The sequence below is a fragment of the Pimephales promelas genome, chromosome 9 (assembly GCF_988280905.1).
Source record: "Pimephales promelas chromosome 9, fPimPro1.hap1.1, whole genome shotgun sequence".
NCBI classification, from domain to species: domain Eukaryota; kingdom Metazoa; phylum Chordata; class Actinopteri; order Cypriniformes; family Leuciscidae; genus Pimephales; species Pimephales promelas.
In genome coordinates, this window is record NC_142777.1 from 31417101 (window position 1) to 31431400 (window position 14300).

Here is a 14300-nt window from a genome sequence, read left to right on the forward strand (position 1 = left end):
CAAATAATGATGGGTAATATGGTTCTTTTTTGTCAGAGGGAATTATCTTTTATTGTTTAGGTAGCTATACTGTTTATCACTTAGCATCTTTCCCAACTCCATCAATTCTGTAGTACACATTTGAGTTTATCCAGGTCAGTTGATTGGCATTAGTTTACCTCTTTTTGATGGTGCAGGTGAGAGAAACAATGGTGACACCTTGTCTAACTAAGGTGCTAAGTGTGCCGGATTTTTTTTAAACACTTTTCTGGCAGGTTAATAACGACTCAGTCATATTAGACAGCCCATTACTTTTCATCAACCTGGATTATTAGCCAGTGTATATGAGCCAGAAATGAGTTTTCTTTTCCTAATTCCTGGAAAAAAGAAAAGCAAAAGACTTTTGGGAACTATTAAATCATGTGTTTCAGTTGTCCAATTTCAACCAGATTCAGAGTCCTACTTTTTTTTAATGAAAGTTCAAAGTCTGCAACCAAGCAAGGTAATATCTCTTTAAGTGCATGCATTTACATTGCTTTATGGGGGTGAAGTGGTGGCTGAAGTTGATTGTAAGGTTACGCTATGTACTTTAAGGTTTTACTAGTTTCCTAAGAACACACTTTTCAGAAGTTGCTAATTTTTAATGCAGTGATGGGTGAATGCAGAATCAGCTCTTGGACCAGCCTGATAAGGGGCTTACCAGGACACTATAAAAATAACGAATAAAAAATGCACGTTTTACACATCTTTCACCGAAAATTGGTTGTGTGATCTTTATGCGGCCCTCACATGTGGAGAAAGAAAATATTTTAAGCAAGCAGAGGAGACTTTTGTTTGACATGTGCATCATGTATTCACATGCGCCTAGGTCAGGCAGGCAGGCTGCATTTCCTGTTCAACTTGGATGAATTCAGCAGCTGAGCATGCACAAGTGACTCTTTCAAAGGGCCAATTCGAGCCGTTTCAAACAGGAGTCGAGCCTCTAATTGGTATGCTTAGCAGGTTTCATTTTAGCAGGGCTCTGTTCTGATTCACCACTGCTACTGCCCCCCACCCTCACCCTCGTTCTGCTATTTGTCTGACTTCCTCTGCAGTAAGCTCTCTAGCAGCTCAGTGATACAATTTTTGCGTTTTGTTCAAGCCCGTTTGAAGGAATTTGGCAAATGGACAAGCAAAATGGACATGAAAAAACAATCCCAAGCTAACGTTAATGATTGATGCACAGAATTTATTGTTGGTTTTCCTAACCCCCACAGTGAAATAGTTAGTATAGCATGCTATGCCACTTTTAGCAAAACCTATTACAAAGCTATGACAATGTCATGCCATTAAATACGATAAACAGTGATTCTGGAACAGATCTGCGTCTTCCTTATCCCGTCAAAAAACATATTACAGTATGTAACCATATTCCGTCCGTTCGAGAAAAAAAAAGTGGCACTAACTGTTTGCTACAATCAGCATTTGCTGTAAGGCGGGTAGCTAACATTAACATATTTTTGCTAGCCTACTTGCTGCAAAATTACACCATTTGTACAAAACAAGCAGAGCTACTTTATCCAGTGTAATTTATCACTTTACCTTGTTCTTTCTTTTCTAACGTCCTGAAGCATAAGCATCCACTTCATGATGACTGCCGCGGAGGGTTGTATTTTGCCGGCAGCAGAGATCTTGTGGTTGGCTGGCTGCTGTCAGCAACTACTGAGAGGGGCTATTCCGGTAACAGTGTCATTGCACTTTACTACATTGACTATCAAAGGGGTGCTCGCACAGTTTGTCTTTGCAGTTTACTCTTAACCAGTTGTTGTCTTGGGGCCCCATGCCAGCTCGGGGCACCAAGCAATTGTCGCGATGGGCCTGGTTTTATTAATGACTGCTGGAATAATGGTGGAATAGTAAAGTAGATGAGAGGCGGACACTCTGGCTTTCAGTGTTTGAGCTCTGGCGTTCTCTGTCCCTCTGCTGGCTCTTTATGATGAACTAGAAAGAGAGGGAGAAGTTCTGCCTATTCATTCCCAGACATCCTGACTTCCCGCTGGGGAGTGATGATGTGCCCAGCTGGATAATCTTTACTACAAATCCCAAAATGCTTTGAGCCAGCTGGAGTGGAAACTGCGAACGCCAAAGCAGGCAGAGATACACCGCTGAATATTCCAGCAGCGCTGCTGGGGCTCACAGCATAGCCAAACTTGTTGCTGGATCAACATGCCAGATGTAGGGGTGAGAAGCCCTTAAAGGCAGGAAAATGCTTGCTTTGTATTGCTGTGAATGTAATCCTCTCCTCTAACCCTTGGCACAAAATGCTTTTACAGTATCCTGCAGTCAGAGTCAGCAAATATTGAAATACTGTAGGTGAAACAGAGCCTGAATAGACTTTTTCCTTAGGCCAAGAAAGTGTTTTTTTATAGCATTTGTGTCTCTTAAAGGAATGGTGCACCTAATTAATGATTCCTGATGTTTTTGTTATTTGTATGTTGTATATACATATAAATGTCTCTCCAATAACTAAACCATTAATTTATTGACTGGTATTAGTGTTAACGAAAGTTTAGGGCAATCCTGTGAGCAGATTGCAGCTAATTATCAGACGTCTCATTGAAAAAGGAGCAGCCTGTTGCGCTCATTACTCTCTACCTGTTTCTCTCCCGTCCTACTATCCTATCCTACTATCCTATTCTTGTTTCGCCCACTTGTCTCCTGTCTTACTTTGTCTCGCTGTCACTCTGTCTTGTCCTTAACAGTCTGTGCCCGTCTCTCTCCCCTTTTCTCTCAGTGGGGTGTATAGACAGACGAATGATTATTAAAGTATGGTGGAGATGGCCTGACTCAGACTCTGTATTTTGCTGGATCTCTAGTTGAATCTCCCACAGGCACATCTCTGCATGTTTGGCTTTATATTTAACTTTTTTTATCTTGAGTTACTGACTTCAAACATTAGAATAGATGGATGTTGAGAGCTCACTTGGCAAAATGCTCTTATCAAATGCTCTTTTTAAAAAAAATATATATCAGCATTTAATGTAAGATGGTTGCCTTTTCATCCTTCAATTAATCAGTGTTGTCATTGTATAGTCTTCCTCAGTCTTTTTAATCATCAGTTTTTTGAGGTTCATGAGTTGTTAGGCATTGTAATCAGTTTTAATTGTTGCACACAAAGTATTACTTAAATCATTAATTACATTTTTATTTACAATAAAAAAACCCTCTTAAACCTTTAAACTATATATAACAATATACTATTTGGAATTCAGGGACAGTCACTATGAGAAAAAATGTGCACAAAACCCATGCATGAACAAGCGTACAGTAAACGACACAAATAACAACATTCCTGTGTGTCTCATTTGTGACATGGTAATAAAATAATGCACTCTGACTCAAGTCCAATCTGTGTAGACAGGATCTGAGTTGAACAGGGTCATAAAATGCACATGAAAGTGTGTGTCCAAGTCCATATGCAAGTTAACTTGGTAAATTTGATTGCTTTTAAATTAAATGACATAAATATTATCACAGGGTAAGACTTATAAGTCTATACTGTCACTGTTTGTTGTTCATTTATATAACAGCACTTTTCCAGTGGGAGATGAATACACATGCCTTCAGATACTTTGTGCAATATAATAAAGCTGGCTTGATGTGTTTGCTGCTGCACATATTGAAAGGGAATGAATGAATAGTAAACTATTTTCATGCTGTCTTGTGGGGTAGTAAAGAGAACGTAGTCGAAAATAACGTACCAAAATGACTTTTTTTTTACGAGTCTTTCTTTAAGTCCAAGTCAAGTCGCAACTTCAAGTCTATTTTTCTTTTTTTTTTCCACATTAAGATGTTATAATTAGGTTAAAGGAAAAAGATCTCTGTCTTCATACAATTACATAAACTGAGAATAGTTGTTTTTTTGTATAAATTATTTAATTTAATAACAGAATTTAAGCTTCATAAAGAGAAATCTCGTGTCTCTGTGACAAGTATTGACAAGTAACTAAGTTCATTTTTCGGACACGTTTCAGAATGAACTTCCCTTACAGAGAGCAGGTAAAATGCGCATGTTTATTTTTCTTTTTGACAAAAAGCACAACACTTTGTTTGTATTGTGAGTTTACACAAAAAATAGCACTTAACAGGATCAAATGATGTATAACACTTATATATAAGATCAAAATCAGCAGAGTATTTTGAGTCTCTTTTGTACTTATAAGAAAAAAAAAAGTGAGCTGGAATTACCAGCGATACCGCCGACCCCAGAGGGTTAATCGCAACTTTGTTCTTTTTCATGAGCTACAACAGGTATAAATTTAGTGAAGGCAAGCTCTTTGGTGTATGCTGTGTTAAATTTGACGTTTAGCTCTGCCAGTGGAGCGTAATGACATGCAGCATCCTGGCGATTAAAAGCCTTAATAATCGAACCTGATGAACCTAATTTGTTTCACACAATTGTCCCTGCATTTTTTTTGTGCTTGGCAGTTGGCACATGTTTAACCAAGCTCTCGCGCTTAATGTATCGATTTAGTTGTGAACGCTGTTACCTGCAAACTCTGTCAGTATTCTTTTCATCATCTCTCTTATTCAGCATTTTAGCTTTCGCGCAGTAGTCAGCTCCTTTTCACGTGACAACGGAGTGCAGTGAAAGGATTAACCAATCTAAAATCTGCTTTGAAGTTAAGAAAGCAAGGATGGCGTTTGATTGGCTATGTAACGTTGGATTGAATGATGGTCCGGCCACCGCATATCAGCGCACATAAAGGTACACTGTGCAGTAATTTGCAAACGTTTTGTAGAGGAACAAAAACAGGTCACACCACAACCATTATTACACTTGCACAAATGCTCCCAAATATACTTTTAGGTCGCACAGATTAAATTTCAGGAGCATATGTGACCAAAATGGTCACAATTTCGAGCCTTTATCTACAGTCTAGCGGTTTAAAATAATGGAAATTTGACATTTCCCCAAATGCTTTACTGCATTGGGCAGAGTTATTGAGATAAAGACACTGTTGGGAAACTGGCTTTGTGTAATTATGTGCAGGCAGACACCCTCAAGTCCTGCTCGTTCATAGCATTTCAATGGAGAGAGGTGGGGCCATACTCTTTAAACATCACAGTGAAGAAAGTAGTGTTGCCTTGGAGACTGGTGAAGCATGGTGAGGTATTGATGTTGAATGATCGAACTATGGGGGAAAATCAAGTACTGTGCTTTTTATTGCACCAACGACTGGTTAATGGAGATATATATATATATATATATGATATATATATATATATATATATATATATATATATATATATATATATATATATATATGATATATTCAGTTGGTCGACTAGAAACAACAGTATGGTTTAATCGACGTCGCACACATCCCTATTGTCTAGTCAACTGATTGATTAGTGAGCTTGACTTTTTTTTTCTTTTTAAATTCAGTATTGTTGTAGTTAGAGGTGTTACTTTAAAGAAAAATGAAAAGATCCAACCTACTTTTTTTTGCAATACAAAGTTTTATTTTTTCTTTAAATATTGCTATGTACATATGCAGGCATTATTAGTAGTAGTATTCATAATTTAAGTTAAATCTGAATCTTTATTTTATTTATGTATCAAACCATAGAGTTGCATTTTCATATCTTTTTTTCTGTGCTTAATTATATATGGTGTCCTTAACAACCCTTTTTCAGGGTCTTTAGCACTTTTCACCCTGAAACTCATTTGTGAAAAATACCAAAATTAGTAAATGTTGTAGTTGAAAATGTATTATGCTTTGTTGATGCGAGGCCAATTGTTTGGTGAGAAACTGTGATTGGGTTTCACCAAAATATTTCCTAAAGCACACTCCACAAGTGCATAAAAAAATAAATGTTTTTTTTTTTCTTTTCTTTTTTTTTCTGGTGGATGCACAAGGAGCCCCCCCGCTTACTAAAATGATAAGGACAGCTTGGCTGTGAGCCCTTGGTGGGCCAGTTCTCCTGCCACAATGGGGAATTGAATGAATTTGACTAGCACATGCAGCAGGACAGGTGGCTTGCCTGCGGAGACCCTAACGCTACTGAGTCAAAGATCCTCAAAACAACCACCGTCTTGAGCACGCTTTTCATTTTAGATTTCAGTTACACTCTTTCTGTATAGACGCCAGTCTGCGTTAGTTTCGTCATGTTTTCTTGTCAGGTTTATTAAATGTTGCAACCTTATCATTAGGCACACAAAAAGTCTGCTTTTCAAAGTGCCACAAATTTCCAGCGAATGAATCAAAACGCCAATCTTTCACACCCTTCAAAACCCTTGTTTATTTTTCACCAATATTTTAGCCAATTTTTGTTTTTAACTACCAATACCTCTTAAAATAGCACCAACTGCTTCGTTTAGAACAATTTAACCTTGCCCATTGACTTTGAGTTATTGAAATATTTATGCTTGACAGAAAGTAACTGCTGTTTCTCTCATTTCCTGTAGTGTCCAGATTCAGCATGCAAGCAGGATCTGTTGGCCTATCTGCAGCGTATAGCCCTTTACTGTCACCAGCTCAATATCTGCAGTAAAGTCAAAGCAGAGGTGCAGAATCTGGGCGGAGAGCTTGTGGTGTCTGGGGTAAGTCATATTTACTGAAAGGGAGAAATAGACAGAAAGACAAACATGTCCCTCAGTGGTGAAAAACCTGTTTATCTGAAGTAAAATAAAAGTACTGTTATTTTCACCCATCCGTATCACCACGACAAGAACAACTCTTGTTCTGGGCAGATAACCTCATTTATTTTCTTGTTTTTGTTTTACAGCTCTGTACTTTTGCAGCTTGCCCATTTACAGCCCTTATTTAAACTGAGTTTGCTATTTTTTTTATTTTTTTTTATTTCTTTAATTATAATTTCTTGGTTGCATATATAATACATGTAATTACACTGCCTTTATCTTTGTCTTGTAAAAGCAAATGTTATCTTAAAGAGTTTTTCCTTCAAAGGTCACCAACATTAATATTTTATCAAACTATATAATATATGAAGAGTTCAGATGCAAAAGCCTCTAAATGCCATTTGAAATTTTCTTCTTTAATGATGATTTTTATCAAACTTGTATATTTAAGTTCAGTAATTTCACTTAAATAACAATTAATAGGTAATTATCATTGTCATTTAAGTGAAATTACTGAACTTAAATATACGTACAAGCTTGATAAAAATGATCATTCTAGAAGAAAATTTCAAATGGCACTTAGAGGCTTTTGCATCTGAACTCTTCATATAAATAAATATATATATATATATATATATATATATATATTAGGGCTGGGCGATATATCGAGTATGTACGATGTATCGTTATATTTTTTGAAACGATATGGAATGAGGCAATACCGTTTATATCGATACAGTAGTTTGATATGAGCACATCTGAAAAATAGCGGAGTTTGCAGTGTGAGCTGCTGCAGTGAAAGTAGCTAGGCTACGTAGTACAATTTGTCCTAAACATGACACAAGCTTATATTAATTGCGTCAAAATCACTTTGATATAGTTAACAAGTTTAAGGCAGCTTGCCGCCCGGTCAAATGCTCCTCTGACAGACACTGTTGCTGACTGACAGATATACTTGCGCTGTTTAATGCGTTAGATGTGGTGCTTTCCTCAGTGCTCAACTTACATTTCACATGTATATTCTCCATCTGTAAATGTTAGAAAGTAAAGCAAATATGTCCATTTCACAACAAATATGTCCATGTCAGAAGAGGACGAGCTTCTGCAAGTGAATCTCCGCTATAATTCATGCTTCCTTGAACGAGCGCCGGCGCGCGAATAGTACTACGTAGTACGCAATAATTCTGACTAAAATAAACATATTGCTAAAATATTTGTTGTTGGAGAAAATAAATGTGCCATATGTGGAATTTTAAACCTACAAGTATATATTTTTAATGAAAGTGAAAGTGATTATAATGGGGTAATCAAATGCAGGCTAATATAATTAGTTTGTGCTTTTGTTTTTGTTTTCATTTTTAGTTTAGCTTTTAGTCAATATAAAAACAAAAGCTTTTTGCACATAATATATTGCATAGCCTATATTATATTTGTTTCCATATCTCTCAATATCAACATTGTTTGTAGGATTTCATTGGGCCGAATGTGAATATATATATATATATATATATATATATATATATTTTTTTTTTTTCAATATAAAGATTTTCTTTATCTAAATAGAAAACGTAGAAAGTACCGAGATATATATCGTATATCGCCATTTGACCAAAAAATATCGAGATATGATTTTTTGGCCATATCGCCCAGCCCTAATATATATATATATTGTGTGTATGTTAATATAATTCACAGGGTTTCCAGCTTTTGAAAACCTGGAAATATAAGGGAATTTTTAAAACGAATAGTGACCAGAATTCTATAGAGAAGCTAAATTATAAAGAAATAAAATATTTCCAATAGATATTGTGCTTTTGTACGTTTTTTTTTTTTTTTTTTTTTGGTAAGTGTGGAGTCAAACTTTCCCACAAGCTAGATAGTTTGACATTTGTACATTTTAAGTGTAATAATTTCAATATTTTTTATTTGAAAGATTAGTGCCTGACATGCAAGCTGAAATCTATTAAATTGTATGAAAGTGAAACATCCATAAACAATCATAAATGGCTGAATGTGTCATGGGAGTTGTAATTCATTGGTCTTTTCAATTTCTTCTCAATTTGCAGGTAGACAGTGCTATGTCTCTGATCCAGGCAGCCAAGAATCTGATGAATTCTGTGGTGTCCACTGTGAAGGCCTCCTACGTGGCCTCCACCAAGTACCAGAAGTCTCAAGGAATGCAAAACCTCAACATGCCCGCCATCTCCTGGAGGATGAAAGCTCCCGAAAAGAAGCCGCTGGTCAAGCGTGAGAAGCAAGACGATGGCCAGACCAACAAAGTGAAGCGGTCCTCTCAAAAGAAGCACGTCAACCCTGTGCAGGCCCTAAGCGAGTTCAAAGCAATGGATAGTATTTAAGCAGCCTTCATTTCATTAGATTATGTTTCAGATGTAGATTGAGCCTTAAAATCAGTCAGATTTAGCAAGTACACATTTAATCGCATTCCTGTACCTTAGTCACCAATCTGCTCTTTTTCCATAAGCAGTGGCTTTGCTGAGTGCACTGAGAGGTCTATATAGCAAATGTTATATTTTTACACACGAATGCATTAATCTGCTCAATCTTTACACAGGTTTTCTTCCCGATTACAGGTAGGGGCATACATTAAATTCTGGGCATTCCCTCACAGTTTGAGTGCGTTTCCCCTTTTTCTAGATGACAATTGTGTATTTTTTTAAAAAAACATTTAAGTGTATTTTACAAGAAGACTTTTATATATTTCACACTAAGGCCTTTGATATTGCTCATTACTGTCTGATTTTTGTTTTTCTTTTCCATTTTTCATGCCTATGCAAACTCTCACTGTAACACTTGCAATACTTGTGTTTTGGTATGAAACTATAAAAGGAAAAATAGGCTTTGATTTAGTGTCTCAAGACCAAAGTCATTGTATTTTGCTGTGCCTAATAAACTTTTTGATAACTTTTTGTTTTGCTTTGATTAAATGTAAAATAGACTAATTTTGGTGAATATTAATACTTTACATCTCTAAAAAAAAGTCCTGTGTGAAAAAAGTGACTTGACGTGAAACTCGAAAGGCAAAAAAGTCGGATTAGTTGCTTTTCTCGGTGACTAGAGTTGCCTAAAAAAAAGAGAGAACAATCTCAATGCGCTCGGTAATCTCAAGGAGCAGCAGGGCAAAGCTAAATACAAACGAGAGGCTGAGAGTGAGCGAGTTCAATCTTCAGCCCTGTATTTAGATTCAGAAGACTGGCCTTAGGCTTCTCTTCTCCTCCTTCATCCCATCCCTCCATGACTCAGACACTGATTAAATGAATCAACACGCCTCTTATTCGGAGGAGCGCTCACTAAGAGGTGGAGAACTCTTGGGCTGAATGGGTGTGGATGAACTGGGCTAGAAATCTATGAGCCGCTGAGCACCACCAATGATAAATGGGATCAAGTGCCCTGAAAGAGCTTCAAAATCAGTTATTGATATTTCTCGTAAGGCCATGTTAACTAATGAGTTCATCATTATCAGCTCATATGTTGAATATATCTGTGGGTAGAAAAACATCAATGCTGCTGTGGTCATTTTAACTGTTTCTCTTGCGATTTAATAATCTTGATTGTGAAAGTGCAGGATGATGCTTGATTGGTTGCGAGATGCGGATGACCTCGAATGCAGTTGCTCTGTGATTTGACTGGTCAATAGGGAAAAATCTTTTCACATTATTCTGCGCAGTAGGTGGTTAAGTGTTGCTTTCTTGAGCTGTGTTCTAGCCATGCATACACATTTCTATCACGCATGGATGTGTGACGACTTTTTTTTTTTTTTTTCACTTCTAAGCTGATCCCAGTGACTGCGTTTATAAATGACAGTGTGTTGGGCCACCGGAGGTCACATGATGGATGTTTGATTCAGTTTGTATGTTAATTGCAACTTTATTACATGTCAGTTATTGTAGATTTAGTTCTGGTTTGGGTTTTAAATTTTTTGTCTGTCTTGATTTTTCTGAGAATGACAGTAGTGAACATGTATGTTATGTAATGCTTTTGGAGTTATCTGCTGATTGCTGTTTTACTCATTGGCATTCTTGGTTCAAATAAAAATAAATAAATAAAAACATTGTCATTTGTAATCAAATAAGAATTTAAGATCTGAGAAAAAGCGAGGAACCCTCTTTTCTGAAATTAGCCTGTCAATTGCAAAAAATATGATTTTTTTTAAACATATTTGATAGGCTACATCAGGCTTTTATGGTGCATATAGTATGATATAGGAGAATATTATTTAGAGGCGCAAATTAAGCATCATTTTACAAACTACATGTCATACCCAAGTTTATTATATCCATATCGTGCATTGTGGTTTGTAATGATCGTATATGTTGCAAGCATAAGCCTGGTCACAAAGTAAAATGCATGTTTGATCTGTTTTAACTGAAAGCTTCTTGTACTGACGCATCTTAAATGTCAGTTTTATTGTTTTGTCTTGAGATGCACATCACAAGTAATGTTTTTTTTTCTCTAAGGCACACTTATAAAAGCTACCTAAATGTCCTAATTGAACCGAGTCTAATCTGTGAAACCAGGCCTTTATGTTCCCAATATTATGTCATCCAAAGATAGCATTTAAACCTTAAACATTACTGAAACAGTTTCTAGGAAGTGATTTCCAAATCGAATGCATGGTCTCTAAATATAAATCTAAACTACCTTCAGCCAAATTAAAAAGCTAGCTGCTAGAATGTAGTGAAACTGCTTCATATTTCTAGCATAACTCAAGCCTATGTTTTTACAGTATGTTGAATCGTTGATTAATGACATCTGCCATCACACCTGAAGGTGGTCTGTATCAAACGCCTATGGCTTTTTAAAGTGCCCATTTGCATTCTCCTGGCATTGTTTTAAATATGCTGTCAGACATCCAGCTAGAAGCAGGTTATCAAACGCTTCACAAATTAACTCTGAAGAATATTTGATATGACTCTGAGACCCACAAGTGAGAGAAACATTCAAATCAAACCGCTCTCTGTTAAAGGCCATCAGGCGTCGCCATGTGCCGTGTTTTACATGGCAAGTCCTCTGTCTTGCCACATACATGTTGAAAACGGTCTTGTTTTGTTTAGCCAATAAATCTGCTTTTTAAAATGACACGTTTCTGATATTTTATTCTGGTGAGGAAAAGTATAGTGTCAAAGCTCCGCTCAGCCTCGTAATGCACCTTTCCCTCAACACAGAGATTTTCAGATACGGAGTGATGTCCTCTCGCCCCCCGTTTCTCTCTCACATTACTCATACTGTCTGTGTTTGACCTTTCCCTCCAGACATTCTGGTTCTCCAAATAGGAAATGTACTACGGTGAGGGAGGCGGAGTGGACAAGCTCGATACAAGTTCACTGCTGAGACGAAGTGCATTTACACTGGGTCTCGCTGCTAAAGCGGAACATGAATTCTCGAGTCGACATGCTCGCCAGGGGAAGCTCTACTGCTTGTGTTAATCATGAGCAAGATTGTATAGTTTATTTGTTGCAAGTTGTAGCTGCTAATTGCTTAAGAAGAACTAAATAAACTCAAGGGATGTTCTTTTCCGATTCTATTGTTTGGTTTCTCGACATTTTTCTGCTTTCCAAATTTTAGCACAGCCCATGCGCTCACATTCTGACAGGCTTCAGCTGTCAACTTCTATTTGGAGTACATATTTATTTGGGCTTCATTATAATTGCTGCTTCTGTCAAGGCTGTGCAGTGCGTTTGACCTGACCTCCTGATTTTCCCTCCAGTCCTTCAAACAATGGGCACCCTCAGATATACCCTTCCTGTGTTGGAAGGTCATCTGGGTGTTTCATGCATGCTGTTTGATGCCGAAAAACCTCTCCAGTTTTAACAGGAGTGTATCTTTTGGAAATCTAAGGTCAACTTTACCTACTGCTGGGCTGTAGAGGATTTATTTGACAGGTGAGGGTTTTTTTTTTTTTTTTTTTTTTTAGATAGAGCTTTTTTTTTAACTCTTTGGCCCTTCTCACTGGACAACTGACAGCAATGCCAAACATTCGGATTGCTTAGAAATGGTTTATTTTTGTTTTGTTTTTTTTATTTTTATTCTTGTTTTTCTCTCCTAGGATCTGTCAGCCAACCCGATCGCATCTAAAATTGGCATGACATGATTGGTTGAAATGTGATCAATCAAAAAACGTGTTTTTTGACAGTTCAATCAATTGTTGAGAGTATTCTCCCGGCTTCCTGTTATGCTACAACAAATGATTCCGAGGCTTGATGCGTATGAAAAGAAATGTCTTACGAGGTATTACCCTTCAGCTAGCCGTGAGAAGACAGGCAGCAAATTTAAATCCAGTCTCTCACACCTGAATCTCAGAGCATTAAATTGACTTGCTAAGAGGTGTTGTTAGATAGTTGTGTATGGTAACGTCTAGCCTATCTTTTAAACAACAATGCTATCTTTCACAGCAATTCCACACTACATGAAAGGACTCCACTCTAGAACATTGGACGTTGCTAAGAGGGCAAGGTGACAGAAGGTAAGTGGTGACTTTAAGTGACTTTAATTAGTTTACCCAAAAATGACTCCTTTGGTGCAGCGCAAGGACATTTTTAATGCAATTACAAATTCGCTTTCAAGCCTCAAATAGCACCAGTGGTCAATATGACTTTCCCGGCTAACAAAAATGTTTGTTTGCTAACGTTCCCATTAACTTATGAAAACATTCATTCTGTATGCACATTCAAAACGTCCAGTCAATTGTTAAGGAAACATTTTATTTGATCATTCTTCAAACATTATGGGAGACTAAAACAATTCACACAAAAAAAGTTCCTTGAACAATGTTTCTGTGCTAATGTTTTAAGACCAATCTAATTTAAATGAACATTTGTACATAACCTTGGCAGAATGTTCCCTGGAAACTGAGTCTCTCCAGTCTTGTAAATTGATAAATTAAATTGACATACTCCAATTGGATGTTGCTGCTGCTTGGTCAATAATCATTTAAATCATGGCCATATAGTATCATATACTAGTGTCATATAGTATGAATTGAAATGCAGAAAACAAACCAGTTGTACTATTTTTTATAATTTTGTGTAATTTTGGAATGTTTACACAAAGGAAATAATTTTAATGAAATGTTTATTGTGTTTATAGAGTGACCACTTTTAATGCTAGTACAATAAACTTGACTCGCTTGACCACATGACTCGCGAGCGCCTGGTGGCCGGGCGTCCCCCAACAGGGTCTGGCCGGGCTCAGCCCGAAGGAGCAACGTGGGGCCGCTTACTTGTTTTTGCAATGGTATTTTTAAACTATAGACAACTTTATTTTGCACTGCAAGTATTCTTTAGCCTGTTGACTTCGATATTCAGCTACAATGAAATGTTTTGCAATAAGACTTAGACACCCAACCCTAATTGTAACCTTAGAACACTAATCAGTTGAACTATTCATCCTTTTTTGTTGACTGGAGTTGAACCAGTCCTCATTAAGATTAAGATAAATATATACTTTATTGTCCCCGAAGGGACATTTGTTTTGGACACTGTCTATTCCATAGCTTTTACAGAGATGGCACAAGACAGTTCACCACATTTCCTTAGCACATCCTCTTCAGAATATTGTCTCATATACGTTTAAATAGGTACGCATGTATAGTAGTAGACACAGTAACGCCTTCCATTGGCAATATACTTAAAAAAACGTTTAACTTTTAAATCGAATGACTTGATGGAAATTTCACGTC

The 14300-nt window shown here is 36.9% G+C and overlaps 1 protein-coding gene across 1 annotated transcript in view; it reads left to right on the plus strand.

The window, feature by feature from the left end:
• Positions 1 to 9531, plus strand: part of ctnna1 (catenin alpha 1) — a 106608-nt gene extending 97077 nt beyond the window's left edge. The window contains exons 17-18 of the mRNA XM_039649270.2: positions 6431 to 6565; positions 8671 to 9531. Coding sequence (XP_039505204.1) covers positions 6431 to 6565; positions 8671 to 8961 — 426 coding nt within the window. The 3' untranslated portion in view covers positions 8962 to 9531. The remainder of the gene's footprint in view (positions 1 to 6430; positions 6566 to 8670) is intronic.
• The last annotated feature ends 4769 nt before the right edge of the window (positions 9532 to 14300 follow it).